This window comes from Rousettus aegyptiacus, unplaced genomic scaffold, assembly GCF_014176215.1.
Source record: "Rousettus aegyptiacus isolate mRouAeg1 unplaced genomic scaffold, mRouAeg1.p scaffold_m13_p_13, whole genome shotgun sequence".
Lineage (NCBI taxonomy): Eukaryota > Metazoa > Chordata > Mammalia > Chiroptera > Pteropodidae > Rousettus > Rousettus aegyptiacus.
The window spans coordinates 9190080-9212113 of NW_023416288.1; the positions used below are offsets into that span (position 1 = coordinate 9190080).

General features: G+C 35.4%; 1 protein-coding gene across 7 annotated transcripts in view; it reads right to left on the minus strand.

Moving 5' to 3' along the window:
• Window positions 1–13881, minus strand: part of CACNA2D1 (calcium voltage-gated channel auxiliary subunit alpha2delta 1) — a 449625-nt gene extending 435744 nt beyond the window's left edge. For 6 of the 7 annotated variants that reach the window (XM_016127276.2, XM_016127274.2, XM_016127275.2 and 3 more), the window contains exon 1: window positions 13471–13593. In XM_016127276.2, coding sequence (XP_015982762.1) covers window positions 13471–13565 — 95 coding nt within the window. In that variant the 5' untranslated portion in view covers window positions 13566–13593. Of the gene's footprint in view, window positions 1–13470 lie in introns of all 7 variants that reach the window. The other variant, XM_016127273.2, reaches the window with a different exon arrangement.
• Window positions 13882–22034: the final 8153 nt, after the last annotated feature.

Sequence of the window (22034 nt, forward strand, 5' to 3'; positions counted from 1 at the left end):
GTCTTAGCTACTCTGGATTCAGAGTGGATACGCTGGAAAAAGAAATGATTCAAATCCCAGGCACGACAGAGCAGAACAGTGAGAGATTTCATCACGCTACTCTGAATGGCTCCCAATTTAAAAGTTATAAATTATTTATTTCTGGAATTTTCCATTTTATATTTTTGGACAACAGCTGACAGCAGGTAACTGAAGCCATGAAAAGAGAAACCGCTGAGAACGAGGACTACTGCACCAACATCTAGCTTATGTTCAACAAACACATGAATGGCAAATATGTAACAACTAAAAGTTGTTAGGAAACAGTTGGGTGCTAAGAAATTAGATGTCAGAAGGTACTAAAGCCAGGAATTCTTCCTCAAGGCAGGATTCACAACTAGTTAGCAACAACTAGTTAGTTAGAGACAGGATTCACAAGTGACTACTAAATTCTCTTGCTCCTAATCAAATTATATCTACTCAGTGCTTCCTACGTGCAGGTGCTTTACATGAATTAACATTCTTCTCAAAATAACCTTATACAGTCTTCCCAGTGGGAAGGTTAACTTGTTCAAGTTCCCCAGCTAACATACTGTAAAGCTGAGCTTGGAACCCACACTTTAACTAACCAGGCAAGTTCCATGAGAGAGTTAAGCCCTAATATTCAAAAGCATCCATTTTTAAGAATTAAATTCTCATCTATGTGCCTAGTATAGTATTAGTAATGAACCATTTTTGAGAGAATTGAAAAAATACTCATTCAAATTATTGTCCGTGTTCTGTGGTTCAGATGAGGAAACCTTGTTAGGAAGGCTGCAGCCACCCCATAGATGATCACTTTTTAGAATTCTAAGAACTTTCCACCCTACCAGATTGCCTACCTTGACTCTCTGAACTTCCAGACCAGACTAGGATGGTTCTGGCTTTGCTTAAGTATCTATCAACATGCTTACTAGCAACTTTTGGGAGCAAGTGGAGCAACGTAAAATCACTGTGGGATATGAAGATGTGAAAGGGTAGAATCTTAAGACTTGAAGTGAGCAAAAAATTAAAACTATAATCAGGAAGCATATATCTCATCCCAGCCATTTTGACGTCTCAGTCACTCCTAATGAAATCTGTAATCCTTCACGTGTATGACAGCTTTTCTGGAAACTACAAAGCGCTTTCAAGCTTTATATCTTCTAAATATGCGTTCTTTGTACAAGTAACATATCTGAATCCATGTGCATATTTCACTAGTGTTTTATTATAATTTTCATTTTATATAAATTATGTTTACATATTTTATTGTTATTAGTAATATACTTATTACATTATAATATGTAAACATTATATATTATAAATATATATACATATATATTTCATGTGTTACCTTGTAAATAGGATGGTGCTGCCAAGGAAACAGAAAAAAAAGAAAAAAGAATTGCTCCTGAGCAGTCTGTTAACCCCAGCTTTTAGAACCCTATGCATATTATAAGAACAGAATCCCAGGGGCCAATCTACTTCACTTGTGGAAAAATCCAGAAGAGGCAGAGTCGAATTCAAGGCTTGCAATCCTCAAACGGCCCTTCTGTCACGGTCATTTACACCCAGGGTCTCAGCTGGCTTTTAGACAGGACACAGACAGGTTGTGTCACATCTGATAACTTAAGGATACAAATGGACCTCATCTAATTATCATGCATGGCTTGCTCGGTGATGAGTTACCATTCCCGTATGTTTATTTATTACCATTGAGTATTAATATAAATTTTAAACAATTACTCACCAGCAGACCTTGACATGATGTATATCAGTCCCCTGGGAACTGAGCTACACATGCACAATAAAAATTTACCTCAAGAAAATTAATTCTGATTTCAACACTTCTATCGACAGGAAAATCAGATGTTTTGAGAGACAACCAAGCTTAAATGTTTAATTTAGAGCCATGTGCACAACCATGTGCACAACCATGTGCACAACTCTGTCCATCCTCCTGAGACTTCACGTGGCCCATTGGTTTGTCCTAACATTTTCACAAATGCATATTTAAGTCAATTCTAATAACATGTCATGGTAAAGAAGAGTTGGTATTTTTAAAGTGGCAAATGTCATAAGAATTTTACACATTCCTATCTGGCAAATGTCAAAATGACTGCCATAAAAAGGCAGGTTTCTGGCACTTGAAAACTTGCTGCTTCAATGGTTACCATCAAACTATAGTCATTAGTCATGATATTAATGGATAGTTTCATCAAAATATCTCTTTCTCCCATAAATTGATTAAAAATGTGCAGCAGACATTTTAAGTGTTTTATTTCTACCAAGAAGAGAACAGTGTGTATAAAAGGCTGACCTCAGTTTATACTGGAAAGTGAAGGGGTGGGGTTAAGTGAGTGTAACTAATCATTAGTTGGATGAGTCAAATGAAAACTGGCCTTTTTCAGTATGCTCTTGGCAGATTTTTACTGAATTCTGTATTGGTTGCTAAAAAAGCAACTGGTCTTGGTTTTACTCTTCTGTGCTCGCTCAATTTGTAGGGTTGTCTGGAATCATTTCTATAAACACCATGGGTGGATTGCTTTATTAACTTTCAAATATTCTGATGGGAAGCTGAAAACTCACACTTTCGTTTGACAATGGGATGTTATCCGTGGCAAAGACTTAAAAATAGATTCAACCTCATGTGGCACAGATCTTATACAACAGGTTCTGACTGAAATATCAAGGTAAATATATATCAAATCCTTGGTGGCTCTGCTTTCTTCACGGTCTCTTTTAGGGTATTAACCTAGAGAAAGAACAATCCACCTAGTTCACTGCATCACCTTTCATTCCTTCTTTATGATTAAAAGCTACACAAACTTTAGGAGGAGACATTTTTACGGCCTGATAAGCATTCCTTCTCCTATTCATTTCAGGTTTTCTCATGACCCAAATGATATAGTAGCACAATAATCAAGCTCATCAATTTGCGATCTCTCAAAGGCAGAAAAATCACATGTGGTACAAATTATAAAGCCTTGATGTTACAATTCTTCAAAGTTCCCCATGCATTCTCTAATTGGACTCTCATAGTATAACACTGTGATTCTGGATTAACTTAATTATCCTTATTCTGCAGATAGAGAACTTGAGATTTAGAGTTAGTTCTTTTCTACTTTACATTGACTTCTTTTCCCCCTTGACCTCATTGCTGGAATACGCAGCCAGCCACAACTGGACCAGGTGAGATCATGGATGCTAACACATCAGGGCTCCAACCATAGAAAGAAAGCCAAGTACAGCAGGTAAGTGTAAGACTCCATAATCGAGCTGCCTGAGATCAAATTTTGCTCCTAAGGAAGTTTAACTAAGTAATTCATATTCTAAACTTAAGTTTTCTCATCTATAAAAAAAGATAATAATATGTATGTTAGGGGACTGACTTTAGGATTGAGCCCTGTACAGTCTTAATTCACAGGGCCTGACATACAGAAGGAGCTAAAAATGTCAGAAAGCAATATTATAATATGTAAAGATAGTTATTAGTAACTATCAGTGTCCAGACATTCTGCATCAAAATTAGCTTAAGTAAACTGTGAATACCTATTGGAGTGAAAAAAGAGTAAAGTCACATAAGGGAAAAATACATTGCCCACCCTAACTCTTCTCATCTCTTGTTACAAACCACAGGGGTGATTTTTCCACACTACACTGGTACCAATGGGATCAAGATTGATTCTTAGATCTGTTGGCATTAGCAATCCTAATCATTCATTTAGTCGTCTCAGAAACTCACGGAACTGCTGTGATGACAGCTGTCAGTAATTTCCAGACCTTCAAGAGACCTGAAATCCTTCTTTAAGGGCTGATCAGGAAGGTACTTTGCAGGAATATTTTATCTGTCAGTGGTTCTTTATCTTACTGAATTTATTATTTTGTTTTCTTGACAAGGATTTGTTTCAATTCAAATTCTCATGCTCTGCCAAAGATTGGATATTGGGTGGGGGGGAGTAAACCACCCCATCTGCTAAAAATATTAATTAATAAATAATAATAAATTTCCAAAAGCAAGAACTATTTGCTTGTTTTATTGTTGTTTCCTTTTCACTGATGTTTCTTTCTACCATAAGCACATACACTTATTAAATCTAATAACACTGCAAAACTACATGGATCTTCAAGATGATAATGTCTTCTAAAAAAGAAGTGAAAGAAAAAGAAAGACAAAAAAAAAACAAATGTTGCTCTAAAAAGAATAGAGTGGTGAAATGAAGTCTTAATACCAAGTAGAGAAAAACTCTACAGCCTGCGCATTTCAAAACTTAAACACATTTCAAAACTTAAATGTTACTAATGTATATGTATTACATTTCTGAATCATGTCTCTCCTTCTTGAGAATGGAATATTTACTTTAAAAAAAACTCTCCTCCAAAAACATTTCCAGTAAATTAAAAGTGTATCTATCCTATATTCCAACCACGTGCTTTAATTCCCAAAGCTGTTTCATCTTTCAAAAGTTACTTTGTAAGTCTCAATCCCTTCCTCACCTGCCTCGTCAGAACATTCACCCCATCAATCACGGTGTCTCTCATCTTTTTCATCTTTCTGCCATTTGGTCTTCTCCCTCTGGTACCCTCGGCTACCCTCTCTGGTTGTCTCTACAGCCTTCCCTACCACCAGGTGCCTTTTTCTAAGAATTGCCTCTTCTTCTATCCATGCTCACAGCAACTGGCCTGTTGCAATGTAATACCTCCTAAGGAGACTGTACCAGGCTATTGAGAAACAACCCAAGCTCAGGCAACCACAGTCCTTTTCCAAATCCCACCTCCTGATCACAACTGAATGGGCTGTTAATGGCTAGCTGGACTATATTCAGATTGCCAACATATCTTCTTTAGGAGGCTATGTTTTGGACTAGGATTCTGGCCTCGAGCTGGTCCAAAGCTTCAATAGAGAAAAGATAAACCCTCATAGCCACTTAATACCATGAGCACTGGGAAGAGGATAAAGCCAATTTGCAGAGACAAAGAATGAGGAGTCAAACAAAGAAAACCAGAGGCTGGAACAAGAGATGATCCTCATGGCAGTGCCACCCCTTTCTGCAGTTGTTGGCACATCCTTGACCTTGACTCCCATGATTGATCATCCAGCTCCACTATCACTGAAAAATAGGTTCTATGGTTTAGGTTCTAAGACTGTCCTATAGTTCTATGGTTTTCTATAACTTATAATACCAAACTCCTATTTTTAAACAAAGCAAAAGAGTGCCAAATTTCTTAAGCAGTCTTCCTCTGAACTTACTATCCATCTCTCTCCCTTTCTTCACATTGTCAAATCCCTTGAAAAAGCTATCTACTCTTGCTACCTTTATAGTCTCACCTGATACCTACTCCTAAGGCACTGAAACCATGCTTCCGTCTGCAACACTGCTGAAACTGCTCTCATATCCTCAATGACTTAGTCACTTCCTTAAAGGGTACATCTTGTCTGACCTCTCTGCAAAATAAAACTATAGATCAAGGTTCTTCTTTTGAAACTCACAATGTCTATCATAGCAGATAGTAAACAAATATATGCTCAGTAAATAAATGAATCTTTTTTCCTGGCTTCATTTCTAATGGCCTAAAAATCATCTACAGAGACACAGCAGCGAGCCTATTACCCTCACCCCCACCACTAACTTTATATTCCTCCTGTGTTCTCTAGTCTACAAAATTCATTGTAACATGATCTACCTGTTAAGGACCTTAGATTCATCCCGAACTCTTCTCTCTCACTGATTCCCCAAATTCCAGAACTAATGGAAACTAAAATTTTACTCCTACACTATGTTTTATGCCCGCTCTGCTTTCCCACAGTTATTGTTCTTTTTTAAGACCTCTGTCATTTCCTACTCTGGGATTGCTGCAGTGGCCTAATTGTTCTCACTGTCTCTGCCTCAAATATTGGTGCTCTTTAGTCTACCTTCTACAGACTATGTTTCAAAGCCTATAACTTTTACTTTTATTTAAAATCTTAGAATGAGGGCCAAATTTGAGTACACAGAGCAGGGCTACCACAAATGTCCATGTGCTGTGAATACTACTGCCTGCCTCCCCTTCAGGTCACATGCAAAGATGGTCCTGATGAAAATTTTATAACCCAGACTCAAACTAATAGTCCAGTCCCATCAATGTCTCTTCCCACCCAGGAGCCCTGTGCATAACACAGAACAGACTATGTTTCTTCAACATGCTGTATACCTTTCCTTGGTCATTCTTTGAGGGATCCTATTGTTTCACAGTCAGCTTGAGGTTGTGTCTTCCCTGGGGACTCTCTTCCTCAATCTGGATGCTCGGAATGTAGTTCGATGTACTAAATAACTTGCACTGAATAATAATTTCACTAATCATTGAATTAAATAACATTTGAAGCAGGAAACATTAAATGAGACAGCACAAATTAAAACTATTTTTTTTTAAATAAGGTGTATTATGTACTTAGAAGTCTAAATTGTCTCAAGCATACAGCTAGAAGTCTACCTACCTGCAAGTTATTTCATTTCTTACAATCTAATGAAAAAAAATTTACCAACAGAATTACTTTCTTGATTATTAGCACTTAAGCTTTTAATAAAGTGTTATACTAATACTTCTTAACCAATGAACCATTTTCCCAAGATTTTATTAAAAAAATAAGAATGTTTAATTGCTTCTATTTTTTGAGATCTAGACAATGTTATTGTCTTTGATTTCTAAATGAATTTCCACATGTGAATATTTAGGTCTTCAAAAACAAGTATTATGTTCAGACAACAGCATTTCCAGGATAACAAAACTCATATAAAAAAATGTAAAATTAGAAAATTTTTAAAATAACCAATTTCTGCTTTTGGCATCTTTAATGTAAAACTGAGGGCTCTTTTGTCTACCCCATTTACACATGTATCATTTCTGATAGCATGTGTACCACAATACCTCTTGATCACTTTTTTAAAACAACAGATTTTCCCAGTTTGCCCAATCCCATTTATTTTACTGGCCAGTCCTCCTATAATCCTCCAAATAAGACATCATTAATGTCTAACCATCCCTTTACACATCCTGACAATAGGCACCTTATAGACAAAGAACGATTTTATTAGCTCTTTCTCTCCCCTAATTATCTCCACAGTATGTGGGCAAATGTCAAAAGAAAGAATTGCCTAGACTGTTTGACTATTTTGGTAAAGTTCTGATTATGTATTACAGATTTATCTGCGCATCAAAATCCCTTACAATTTCCATAAAAAAGAGAACTATCTAGCGGTAGGAAAAAGTCCCCTAAAACAATGAGAGAAGAATTAGTGAGAAGGGCCCAAGATTGAGGTCTGATCACAGATTACTTGTGAGAAAACAAACCAAAGATTCTCTATTTGATTTAATGTTATATACAAATGATAAAAAAATATGATTAACAGCAAATATGTGTATGAGAGAGCTAGCAATTATTTGAATAAAAGAATACAGAAATTATTTTTCATAATTAGCCAGGAGACCATCACAATAAATTTTTAATTACTCAGGAAAAAGAACTTCAAACTGACAGTAAGATTATTCCCAAATCTGAAGCATTTAAAATGGGCAACACCATTATTTTCCATTGCCATCATTTCTACCTTAAGTAGTTCTCCCATTTATGACATAGAATTTAAAATGTATCCTAATTTTTTTATTCCAAGAGAAGCATATGGTAAAAAAAAAAAAAAAAAAAAAAAATCAGTAGAAGCAAATGTTAAAATAACATTCAGCCAGAAATATCCCACATTCATATTCAAAGAGAATTTTAAATATTGCTTCATATATAACAGCCTGATTCTGAATTATTGAAATTAACTGTAAAAGTGCGCCAGTTTGTTGAGGCCACAGTGTCAATCCTTTTTTTTGTTTATAATCTTGTTAGAATCTGTATAAATGACAAATTTTAAAGGAGCAATGATCATTTGACTCATTATTTTAGCTTGCTAATAGTAGTTTATTCATGTATATTGAATTACTACAAAATATATAAAGCCTATAAGAAAAAAAACATGAACGTTTATATTTTACAAGTAAAATTTTAAAACGTGCACATTTATCCTTCATTCCAAAAACATGTCACATGAAATAAATTTGATTCTTACAAATCTCAAAGTATTCCGTATCTAAATGGCAGAAATAAAATTGCTTAGTATGCAAAGATCTTTTAATAGGTATTCAATATTCCAAGTGAAAGTTTCTTTCTCAAACTTGTTTTGGTTAAAAGATGGCAAAACTATCTTTAGAATCATACGTCTTTTGTTACTCATCAACCATGTTAATAACTTGTCACTATACGACTTGAGCATTTTCAAGATGATTTTGTATACAATATCTCATTAGATTCTCTTTACAAATTATTCTAAATGCTAGTGTTATAAAAATGCTTTGAATGGCATTTAATCCCTAAAAACAGTTGTGGATTGGCAGAGATCTTAAAGCATGCACATTTGTTATTAGACCTACTACCTTACTCAGGTTTTTCTATCTTAGCAAATCACTTGAAGAAGTTCAGAAAAACACTTACGTATGTGTACATGCATACATACATATATATGTGTGTGTATATATATTTACACATGCATAAATTATTAAATCGAACACTATAATAATATAAACTAGACAAATTATAAATTATGCAACATTGGTATTTTGAACCCTCAAGGAAAATGTGGTACATACAATATTTTTCACAAAGTGATGTTGTTAAACTCAATCCACTTTCTCTTTCAATTCTGTAAACAACATAACACAACTATTTTCCATGTTTTTGTGAACGCAAAAGAAAAAATGAATTGCTTGTACGCTACATGGTTGGCCATCTCAGTACAGTTCCAAGTTTACTGGAAAGCAATTGTATGAAAGGCTTAGAAACAGTGTGGTACTATGCAGATAGTCCATGAAAAGGACTGGCTGACATAGTCTAACAGAGTGGAGTAGAGGAAATAGAAGAGTTCTTTCCCCATGGTATGCTTTTTGAAATACGCCAACACACAGCTCTTGTATTACAAATGATGGAAGGTTGCCACTTTAATAACAATAAAATGTTACTTCTTAGAAATACTAAAACAAATTCTGATTTTTTCAAACTTCTATCTAAGTATGTTTATATTAGAACTGATTATGGCTATATATGTAAGAAGGAAATCAACAAACTGGATAATTTACCTAAACTATATTTCATTTTAACCATTTAAATCCCCAGTTTAAGGTTATAGTTTGAAGACAACTACAAGAGCACAAGATGTGAATTCAGAAGTACAGATTACTTTCTTGGAAATATGCATCTGTATTGAAAAATACGGAAAAGAAAATAAATTTCCATGCATATAAAATGTGTTTTATATGATATTCCAGAGAACACATCAAATAAGATAGTTTATGTGCACTTTTTAAATTATCTTTAAAATTCCTAAATGCATTATTTCTTATGAATATATACTTCTGAATATAAATACTAAATTCAAATACGTAATTTGAACACATTATTTATGTTTTTCCAAAACCTCACCATTTTTAAACCATAGAAAGAGGAGTATTTTATTACATTGTTCTTATCAATATTGGAAAAATAACAGAAAGGTGTCTATGTATCTATGAAGAAGGGAGTGGTAAATTTTTAATCTGTTTTCAAAATAAACAACCTATTTTAGATTCTGGTTTTATATGTATTTATTAAATTAAAATTAGCAAAACCATAAAAAATAATAAAGACATATTTTACTTTTTTAAAAAAAAACATACACTTAGATGCTTGTATCTTTCTAAAACTTTCTTCTTGGTTTATATTCATTTCAGTCAGTCTAATGTTCATTCAAATGCCAATCCAAATAGCTACACATATACTCATGTATGAATATTTATAAATTTAACATCGTGTTACTACTTATGTAGAAAAATATATATACTGTTGCATTTTTAGGCATACACCTGTGGAATAATAAATGTCATGTGGTTAAGCCAGTGAGAACAAATTAAAGAGCCGATATAGAGATTTATTAATGTTCACAGTTTTGGCTTTATTTTACATTTAATATTTTATCTCATGTTTTATCATTTTCTTGTATATGTAGTATCTGGATAGAAACTGCTAACCCCAATTGAGATTATGTCCTTCTAACACATGGAAAAGATAGATATCCATTCTAATGTCATGGCAAATAAAAAAATAAAGAAATTTCTTTTCTACAGCCTTTAAATATAAATTTGCCTAACAGAAAATATATATTTCTTAAGTATTGAAACCCCAAAATACTATTCTTTTATGAGATATCATGTTTACTTCATGAGGATACCTGTAATTCTTATTAATATATTATACAGTTTATATTAAAATCCCCATATACCCATGGGCTCTCAGCCAATTATTTTTAACTGATTGGCATTTTGATATGACTGAGATAAAAGTCCAACATGAATAGTAGTTATATCTACAATGTGTTTTTTTTTTAAAACTGGATTTGTAAATAGATTCTAAAATTAAGAAGGACAGGTTTTAAATTAACATTACAATACTGGCTACCATACATATTATCCTAGTTTTAAAATAGAAGGGTTTTCACGTCTGTGCCAAGAAATTATTTCCAGAACAAGCAAGAGCTCCCTTTTTTCCACTACCAAAATAACATGTGCATACTGTAACATGAAAATGATGTATTTTCCATTTATATATAAACCAATATGCATTAGGTGGTTGCTACCATATGGTATATTTATGTTTCATACCTATTGAAACAATCATTTTTAAAAGAAAAACCTAACCTAGCAAAAGAATTGTATCAAAATTCCTTTGTCTGAAAAAAAATCCCATTATTTTAGTGCTCACTCTTACAACAGTTTAATTATTATTTTAATCCAGAAGAATGTGCTATTGGAGAATGTATGATAAAGCAGAGAGCAGAAAATTAAACATTTGGAATGATATATTTTTAAATTTGTTATAATAAACCTTAATCCCTCAATATTATTGTAAAAACTCTACTTAAAAAAAAAAACTTTGAATTAATAACCCTAATTCAGGTCCCACTCTAGTAAGTGCATAGTTAATTTTACAGTGTGTTGATGGCATCCTCTTCTGATGATCAAAAGTTCTTATATTACCTTTTCCCTGAAACATAAAATTGTCAAAAAAAAAAAAAAAAAGAATTTACTAATGACTTCCAGAGAAATTCAAATATAAAAGTATAATAATTTGCCGACAGTGTATGTTATAATCTTTGTACTCAGTTTTTATAAACTTGTAATTTTTCCCAAAGATTTGAGATTTATCCTGATAATCTCAACATTGCATGTGAATTCTTTTCTTGCAAGAAAAGCAAATGGCATCACATCTTCATGGAAAAAAAATGCTGCATTTTTTAAATTTTATAAAGTTTATTCAGAAATCTAATTGAAGTACAAATATCAACTATCATTTGTCTTCTCCTCAGAAGATGATACTACTAACTTTTCAAATAAAGGAAGATGCAGAAGCCTTACAAAAATAGTTAATATTATCTACGGATGAACTTAGCTCTATAAAACCTTTTATTAAGCTCTTATTTCATGAAATAATGTTTCACATAATTTAAAACATTGCAAATTTTCATTGTTAAAAAATAAATTTCAAATCCTTTCAAAGAAAAGAAATTGTGGTTTCCTAGTTCCTATTTTGTCCACTATTTATTTTCTTTCATGTCTCTAATTAATTTCTATCCATGAAAACTGAGTTATTTTAACTTTATGAAATCATTCATTGCAGCTGTCTTTACAATAAGGATTTTTACATTAATATCGTACCATTGTATGTTCAGGAATAAAAGGCTGTATTTTGTTGTAGTTTAAAGTCATAGTTTTCCCAGTGACGTGACAATGCATTCCCTCCAAATGACAGAAATAATGATAAATCGTCACTTAAAAATAACGCTTTAAAATGAGTAAACTGAACACTTTGATTCCTTTTTTAAAGAACCATTTCTTTGACAAAAAATTAAAGTGAGTCACTTGAGTTCTCACTGTATAGGCCACACTAGAAAAAGATTAAAAATTAAATAAGAATGTAATTTCTTAGAGTAAATGATTTTGAAGAATCTTTAGGATAATTCTTACTCTTTTTATGTTTCAAAAGATCCGCTTGGAATATCTTGCCAATTAAACAAAGAAACTCAGACGGCATTTACCCTTTTGCTTCATAACAAAAAAAGGATTTGCAATCATTTTTATGGAAGACTATCTAAAAAAGAACATGACTATAAATCAATGACAAAATATATTAACACTTTCCTTCTCTGGGTGAGAATGTGCATCCTTCAGATGCTTGCACTGACACCTAATGTAATAAAACACTTGAAGCTGAATCTTAAATAATAGCTGCAGGGTTTCAACCGGTAAAGATTCAGTCTTAGTATCCACCGAAATCTCCAGTATTCAGCACTCAGTCAACAAAGGACAGCAAATAATTCCCAGCATCATAAATACCGAGAAGGCTACCTTGGGCTTTGTTTTTGTTATGTAAAATGCATTAAAGTGACTCATCCACTTAAGATTACCTACTCTCAGAAGCTTTAAAGTAGCTTCAAGAACCAAAATAAATGCTTTCCCAGAATGCCTGATAGGCTTTTCAGAGCATTTAAAAATATGGATGTATTTTTATGTGCCACTGACTTGACTCTTTTTTCCAGCCTCAGAGAGCAATTATTATTTTTTCATTCCCTTCCTGCCGTGTGACTACCTAGCTACCTTTAAACACCCTATTTTCAGACCAGCAGCAAGTTTTTTAAGTTATTTTAAAAATGTTAAAAATAAGAGAAAATTGCAGGAAACTCTGAAATGCTCGGTCCCTCCCTCAAAGACTAGGTTCTATTCACTCTAAGAACAGGAACCGCATCTATTCCGGCACTTAGATGCTGCAAATTAAGGGTTAGGGAGGTTGGACAGTGCGGTCCCGGTACCTGCGAGCCCCTTGGTGGACCGTACTCTCAAGAGCAGAGAGCGAACACGCTGTCAAAGTGCACCCAGTAATTTGCGGTTTAAACAAGCGTGGACACCAGAACAATTAGAGAGCATCCCAGAGGTCAAGTGCGGGAGAAGTCCATGCTACCCCGACAGCCTGAAATTACCTATTTGTAAAACACCCAACCGAAACATAACTTTTTATTAGATAGATTTGATGAAAGCGACTATCTGGCTGGAAACTTCTTCCCCCAACACACATAAACTCTTTAAGTCTCAAGAATCCTTGAAGAGATGGACAGGCGCGGTGAGTCGTGGGCGGACGGCTGCCGGGACAGCGCGGCCACCGCGCCCAGCACCTCCGAAGCGCGGGTTCGGGGCGCATTCGGGCGGCGGGCGGCGCGCACCGCCCGCTCGGCCGCTTGGGATCCGAGCCGGGCCCGCTCCCCACCCCCACGGGCAAGAGAGCCCCGCGACCCAGGACCGGACCCCGCGCCCAGGTCCCGCGCCCCTCCTCGGCCCGCACGCCCGGCCCTGCCCAGCCCGGTCACTTACGTGACGGCCGAAGGGAACGGCTCCTCCGACGAGGGGCCGATCAGCAAAGACTGGAAAAGTGTCAGAGTCAAGGCCAGCAGGCAGCCAGCAGCCATCTTCGCGATCGAGGATCGATCCCGCCTCGCGCCCCGGCCGGGGGAAGGAACGGTGCCGGAACCCGCGGGAGGACGAGCGGGACGGGGCTCTGCGCGGGCCGCAGACGCGACGTCCCGAGGCTGGCGCGCCGGGGGCCCGGCGCGGACCCGCGCGGGGACTGAGGAGCGAACCGCGGCGCGGGGCAGGGGCGGCGGCGGGCGGACCCACTAGCGCGCGGCGGCCGATCCGCGCCGCGGCTGCCTCGCCTGCGCCGCCATCAACGGCGACTTTGCAAACAAACCTGGGCGAGCCTGCCGGCGCTCTCGCTATCTCCCTCTTTCTCCCCTCGATTTCTTCCCTGATTTATTCCCCTGATCGCCGAGGAGAAGGAGGAGGAGGCGGGGGCGGGGGCGGAGGAGGGGTGACGGCGCTCGGGAGGGGGGCGGGGTGGGTGGAGGAATGGGGGAATGGCAGGCGCAGAGACTTGTGGCGGAGAGAGGCTCCGTCTGGCTTCTCCCGGCAAGTCAGAGGGAGGTGGCTGGGGGTGGGCAGCGGGAGGGCTGGGCGTCAGAGCAGCCGGGCGGAGACTGGCCCGGAGGAGCCCTCCATACAAGGCAGAGAGGAACTCCTAAAGTCGGCGTCGGCTTGCTCCCGCCGCCGGGCGTGCGGAGGGGAAGCGGCCCCAGCCCCGCGGGGCTCCCGGGGGACAGCCAGCCGCCGAGCGGGCATCCGCGGGCCTCAGAGGTTCCAGCCGAGTATTTGGCTTGCGTTTTCGCGGGTTATTTTTGCACATGCAGGCAGCGTTCCCCGAGCCCTTCTCCCGGGCGCTGAGTCCACTGCCTGCCTGGAATCGTGGCGAAGTGATTTGACAACAGATGTGGGTGGGGTTTGTATTTGCGTTTTAAAACACCACTTTTGACTCTCTACCAGGTGGCACTATTTATTTGCCCGACAGTTCCAGAGACTAGAGCCTCTGGTATGGCTGAATGCCAGTTGTACCAGCGGCCGCAAGTCCAGGTACGGCTCACCTGGCGAGGACAGAGCCTCGGGCCCCTAACTGAGAACGGTCAGAGAAGGACCTGATGCTGTAAAGTCTTAGCAGTCCTGCCATTCAGTAGGATAGAGGGGTACAGGGGTGAAATCTCCATCCAGGGAGATCAGTGCTGCTAACGTTCTAGTGAAACTACCTCCAGAAGGTTCCAAAAGCCCTGCTCTGGCCACTGTGTTCCCTGCCTTGACAATGTTGCTGCAGGGTAAGTTCACTTTGTCACTGTGCAGGCACGACAAGGATAGCATTTTCGAAATGCACCTGAAATGTGGAGGGAAAATTAAGGGAGAGGGAGAGAGCTAAAGAGTAGCAATCCCGAACCAGTTTTCACCCCCTCTCCCAGGAGAAGCAGTGGAAGGGCGCGCTCAGACCTTTAGGTAGAACCGAAGCGTCTTGCATTAGGCCTCTCCCAGTCGCATAGGCCTCCTTTAAGAGGGAACTGGTGCTCCAGGGATGGAAAGATTTCCTTGAACATCTTAAATTCTTAAGCTCCCTATAGTAGTATTTTAGAACACTCCTGACATGAAGCGCAGAGAACATGATCCCAGATAAAAAAAAAAAAAATTAAAAATTAAAAAAAAAAATCATCCTGCATATGCACAAAAGCTATAATTACGAGGTGGCTGTAAAATTTTTAATTAGCCCTTCTTTAGTTTCAGGAAGAGCTTATGAAAGGATAAAGACCTTTATGAATTCAGAATTGATTTCCCAGCTCTCTGAAGGCAACCTCCCAAAACAGAGAAGATTGATAATAATACTATTTACTAGCAAAATTTTTAAAGTATGTGTGATTTTATGATTTTTGACCCAGTGATGTTTTCTTCCTCCTCACCTCTCCTTTTTGGTGTCTTATTTGTTGCCTTTATATGCTCTACATCTCTATCTTACTCTTTGTTTCTTTCTTCCTACTCAAAAGGCACCCCCTACCAGGACTTAACTTAGTTTGTTTTGTACTAAGCTAGTGAGTGTGGCAGCAGGAGCTAGCAAATGAGAGATGAAGTGGGATGTAATGCGATTGAGAACTAGAGCTCAGGAAGGATATTTTATATAACTGAAGATAGCTTTCCTCTCAAAAATTAGATAACCAAATAGTCAAGTCCATTTTTTTCCAATTTTAAGTGAGGCAAAAGCAGATTTTCTTCCTCAGCATGGAGATTACAAATAGCAGAATCAGATACCCATTATTGTCTATGTGATATGTTAGTACCATAATAGCCTCACTTCATAAAAATATTTTTATAATATATTGTCAGTTATTCCAGTAATGTCTCAAACTTCCTACTCAAGTATATCATTTCTATATATCTTTAAGAGAAAGAGCTTACGAAATTAAAAAATGTAATAAACTCTTAAGGAAGGTAGTCAGCCTTCATTATCAGCATTGTTGGCCTTAGAGTCAAATCTTAGTTTCTTTGAATCTTCTGATGAAGCACTCTGTTCTCTAATATCAGAAGCTGTTGAAGAAAGATATTGCTTTTATAATTCTTTCTGAAAGGATTGGTTATCAACTGTAAGCCTAAATCATTGCTTAGTGCTCTGTTGTGAAGTTTACTATTTATTGCTTTTTATCAACCTAAACCTTTTTAATGAGGATATTTGTAATGTGAATTTTGTTTCTTATGTATGATAGCTAAAACAGGACCATTTACATTATGTGTAGATTAGATTAACTGTAGCCATCTACGATGCATTGTTTTGGCTCAGTTCTGTTATTTTGGAAAATTCAAAATAAAATTAGATTTTATCCCATTAATTTTAATAAAATGTTTCTAAATCATCAAAATTTTCCATTCACAATAAAATGTTTATAAATCATAAAGACTGATGATAAATTTTGAGTAAGGAGTCAGAAATCAGTATCTACCGTTCAAGAGGAAATTTTCAGATGACAAAGATTAGTAAAGAATTGCAGATGTTTGTATTTAATCTTATCTAGAAGAAAGTTCAAAGAAGATTCAGTTTATGCAATGACTAATGACAAATTTATCATTTGTAACTTTTGGCTAACTCTCAGTTGTTACACGTAAATGTTTAATTTGTTCGTATATATTTTATTTTTATTAAAGATAAAGAACAAGATTAACCTAGTAGCCATGAAATGTTCACTCTTATTCCCTTTTTGTTTTGAGTTATACTATAAATAGTGGTAGCATAAAATTCTTTTTTTGTTGTACTTTTGCATGTACATCCGAGCATGTTTTTCTAATTTTTTTCAATAAATCAAATCTAATTTCTTGAACATTTTGGATTAAAGAATAAGACAAAGTAACCTAATTGAAATGCGCTTGCGCATGCGCGCGCGCGCTCTCTCTCTCTCTCTCTCTCTCTCTCTCTCTCTCTCTCTCTCTCACCACCCACCCACCCACACACACAAAAATACACACATACAAACACTAGAAAAGAAAATAATTCCTCTTAGCCAAAAACAATTGAAAGGGCAATGATCAATTTTCTACACTTTTGGCATGTCTTAAGAAAAGTAAAGGAAAAAACATGACAACAGGCCTTATTTGTTTATACACGAATAGAAGTATATGACCTGTCTCTGAGATAAAAATATTCTGTAAGAGTCATAATCGAAAATACTTGTGATTTGAGGTGTTATCATCCTTCTGTGCACACATAGCCTTGTGCCAAAGAAAGCCAAAGTTAAATAAAAATGGACAGAAAGCTTCAACTACTTATGTCCTTGGGGAATCTTTTCAAAAAAATAAGAATAAAAATGAAAGCAACTCAGAAGTATCAATTCCCAGGAGAATGGTTAAGGTCATGTATGAAGGTTTTTAAGTCAGCGTTCGAATTCAGTATTTTTAAACTAAAGCAGCACACAAAGGCCATCATAGAAAGCAACAAGGTAAAAGACACTATCTTAGATGAAGAAATATGGTCAAATATTTCCTATAAACGAGACAAATAGAAGAAATTTTTCCTTGGCCTGAATAATACGGTGACAGATATTGCATTAATCTTTTGAGGAAAAAATACCGTTTCTAAATGGACACAAAGTATCGTTGAACAAGTATTTATTAGAAGTTATTTGCCCATCAGAACCCTGTATTGGCAAACTTCTGCTAATTTAAGTATTTAGAAATGTTAACTGTTATATTAAATACCATCATATTTTCAACCTAGTAGTGATACCTTTTATGCTATTCTATTTTCGAACCTCTGCTAATCATGAAATTTTTCATTCATTCTTTTTTCTTTTGTTTTTGCTCTTCCTCCCTTCCTCCCTCTTTAAACACAAGCACAACTCAGAAAAAATCAGCACCTACAGCATGACTTCTATTGAAGAAAAACCTCTATTAGATTCTAAAATCTAGATTTTGTAATAAGATCCTTCACTCCATAGAAATGGAATTTTGTGGTTGGTGTCATGACATCAACAATGAACTGTATGAACTGCAAGTTTTAGCTCAAATATATTGAATTCATTTACTTAGGCCAACACAGACAAAGAGAAGTAGAGAATTCAGTTATTTATCCAAATATTCCCTAGCAGCAAAAATGCAATAGGAAGTAGTTAATAAGAGGTAGATAGTAACATTTGAAAGACCAGAACTAGTAACTATTGGCACTCTTCATTTTTTTTAATTGTATGAATGCAGCCTTCCATGTAAGAGAAAGAGAAAGATTATTTGTTGATATTATTCTGATACTAGGTATTTTAATATACTTTACACATAACTTATTAAAACAATGTATTTCTATAAGAATTTGGATATGTTATGGATCAAGTACACCTCCTGTATGAGTATCATACAATTAATCTATGAATGAGTGTCCATAGAAACACCACAAATGGGTGTTGCTAGGATTTCTCCTTCTGCAGTAATGAGCATGGGAGAGAAAATAAGAGCATAATCAGTTTATTTTTGTAGCCACATATTTCAGGTTTATATAATTAAAATGACTACTATTATTGTAAAGAAGTCATGGCTATCTGGACATATCAGTAAACTTATAATTAAAATTCTACAAATAATGATCTTTGTTTTCTCACCTATCACACATGAAAGATATAAAATTTTATGGTTGATATTTGGAAACATCTGAACATCAATATACAGCAAATGTTTTGCATAATAATATTTCCTTCAGAATATAAAAGATGATGGGGTGTAATTTCAAAGGGTTCCTGATAATTTGGGAAAAAAATACTATGACACCTTATCGGCTGATGAATATCATATGCTATCTAATGTTCTATTTTTTTTAATTGAATTGATAATATTTCAACATTTTATACTTTAAAACAGAACAAAGATTTAAACAATTCTGTAGAGTTGGAATTTGCATACATCGATTTTTTTTTATTATTCACAATTTCTTTAATTTTTACTGTAAGGTGGCCTTTTCTTTGAGAATTTGATTCTCAGAATGTCCATAGCTAGCTAGCTAGAAGGAAAAAGTTGATTTCATAAATTTGCCAACCTGGGTGAGAATTGTCTGAAGTAAAGCAATAAACTGAGTCTTGAGTTTCAACCTGAGTATACAGTTAGCCCTCCATATGCAACAAATCTATGGGTTGAACTAACAGAAAATCAAAAGTAGTCTCCAAAAAAAGTTATGTTGTTGGTGATGTGGACTACTATGTAGTGAGATCTATGATGGCTCTGTCTGTAATGACATGTACATGTCATTATTCCTTAAACAATACAGTATAACAACTATTGATATAGCATTGTATTAGGTAGTATAAGTAATCAAAATTATTTAAAGTATATGAGAGGATGTATATAGGTTATATGCAAATACTACATTTTATATAAGGGACTTGAGCATCAGCGAATTTTGGTAATCATGGGGATCATGGTACAAGGGACAATTGTATTTATTTCCTGAATGTTACTGCAAGTCTTTCTGTTACACAGAAATCGATCTGTCTTTGCCTGATGTCATTCAGGTTTTTGGATATAATTTATTGTGTCAGGGTACATGCAGATTAATTTTTCATAAATTCGAACCAAATGCATAACTTTAAATACCAAATAAATAACTTCAAAACGAAGATTTTTTTATTTTATAATATTCTGATAACATTTTATAATCTAGCTAGCATTAATAATGATCTTAACTTTATGTCATTCACGTGGTTAGTAGTCATTCATCTCTTTCTCTTTTCTGTTAGTACCTGAAAATTTCTTAAAGTCAAGATGATGTTTTTCAAGAGACTTTTAGAGTACTTTTTGATTTTCTATATAATGAAATGATTGATTATTCATTTCCTTTAAACTTCATTTTTATTTCTCAAAATACATGAAACTTTTCTTTTTAAACGACGACAAAATACTTATCAAAAATGAACTGTCATTACAAAGTTAATTACAACATAGTGACAGAACTTCAATTCAAGCCTTAACAAATGCCCATGATTCATCAGTGTGCAGAAATGGAACCCAGTTCTACTGTTTTTTTCTCTTTTCTTCTCCAAGTTAACTAGCCAGCCCCACTCCCCGCCCCTTTCCCACCCCTTCTTTTTAACTTTTTCTTCCCCAACAGACAATAGTTGAGTGTATCTTTACGAAAAAAGAGACTTCTTTTTAAGTAGTAAGGAGAAAGGAAAGTGGAAAAATTAGGGAATACAGAAGAAATTATCCAGAGAAGAAAAAAATGGAAACCTGAAGGAGAAACGATGTGAAGGAAAGGACGAGTTTGCCCCTATAACACAGATCAGCACAGTGCAAAGAAGAAAGACATTAAAAGAAAGAGCAAGGAATATGAAGGCCAAAAATGCCTGGGAGTGAAACTACTAGCTTAAATGAGGCAAAAGATTAGGACAACTCAATTTACTTCAATTAGCTAAAATTTGTATTGCTAAACAAATATAACAACCTTCAATATGTCCCTACTTATAGAAAATATGAGTAATCTTTCAAATTTTTTAAAAAATAGAACAGGGCATATGATAAGAATATTTAACCACTTTTTAAAATAAAAAATATAAAGCATTATATAAGGTACAGCTACTGTAACATGTTTGTGAATTTCCTATGTATAGGCAGCAATCTGATCACTTGACATGTAGAATTTTTATATGAACTCAAGTAAAAAACTTCATAATTTATTTCATATGGAATATTGGTTTGTATGTAACAAATATTTTTATAGTAAATCACAAACTTTAATGAACCTACATTCTTTCCACCTTCAACCCTCAGAACCATTTCTTTCTCCCAATACCTTTTTTCAGAAAAATTCATGAACAATAGGAGGTGTAAATGGGTTTAGGAGGAAAGGTCAACAGTGATTTAGTTACTCCAAAGACTTTGTTCTCACCTGAAAAATTGTTCATGTAGAAAATGTTCAGGAGCCCTGAACTCAATGTCACATGTTCCAGTCTCCTTTCCCTGTCTTACATTAATTTTACATTAATTAGTTCTTAATGAGAAAACTTGAACTTATTAATCTTTAAGACCTCCATCAAATATCCCAGACTTTTGTTGACTCTTGAAATCATTAGGAATTCTTGCCCTACTACAAAGAAGAATGTTCACATGTGATAGAAATGGCACAGACATGTCTAACTACAAAACCTAGCGTAGATGTAGGCCCAGTTACCTAGCTTTCTTGAGCCTCAGTTTTCAATTTAAAAAAGTAGAAATAATTCTATGAGGAATAAAAGATACAGTATATTTTCTTCATCTATCCATAGCTAAGTCCAAAGTCAGAGATGTTACAGGACAATTGATAGAACATTTATCAATTTTTTTCTGTATCTATGAACTTAAAAGTTGAAAAGAAATCTATTTATGTTGTCATTTTAAAGAAGACTAAACAATTACTTGTAAGAACAATTAACTGGCATGTAGTACATATTCAATGAATTTTATGGTACTCATATGCTCTAAGGAAGCTCTATTATTTTTCTCATTCTTTTGTAACTTGTATGTATGTATGCTTTAAAATGTACATAATATTAAACTATGTTAATGATCAATAAAGGTGGGGACTATTCAGTTGAAAAAAAAGCTTGTAATTAAGAAAATACTGTCTGAGAATTTAACAAAAGTTTTAAGCAAATTTAACTTTAAAAAAGATGTTAGAAATATATAAGGGTTTTTTTTTCAATTTGTTCTTTTTTAAGAGCTTTACGGATATATAATTCACATACCATACAATTCACCCAATAGCTTTTAGTATTGTAGAAAGATTTTCATTGTCGTTTTTATTTAAAAAGACCAATCATCACATATTTAAACTGGGGTAGTATTTGATGAGACCTTATAGGTATTAGCTATATAGATAGGTAACAAACATTAATTTGGCTTAACATTAATGTTAGACAAATTTTAATGACTTTAATATTTAAATTGTACAAATTACTGATGACTAGGGCTTTTCCAAACATGAAACCTTAGCCTCTGTCCTCTACATAGTTCACCTCAAGCAATTAATCACTCTAAAATTTTATATTTAAACTTACATGAAAAAATAATAA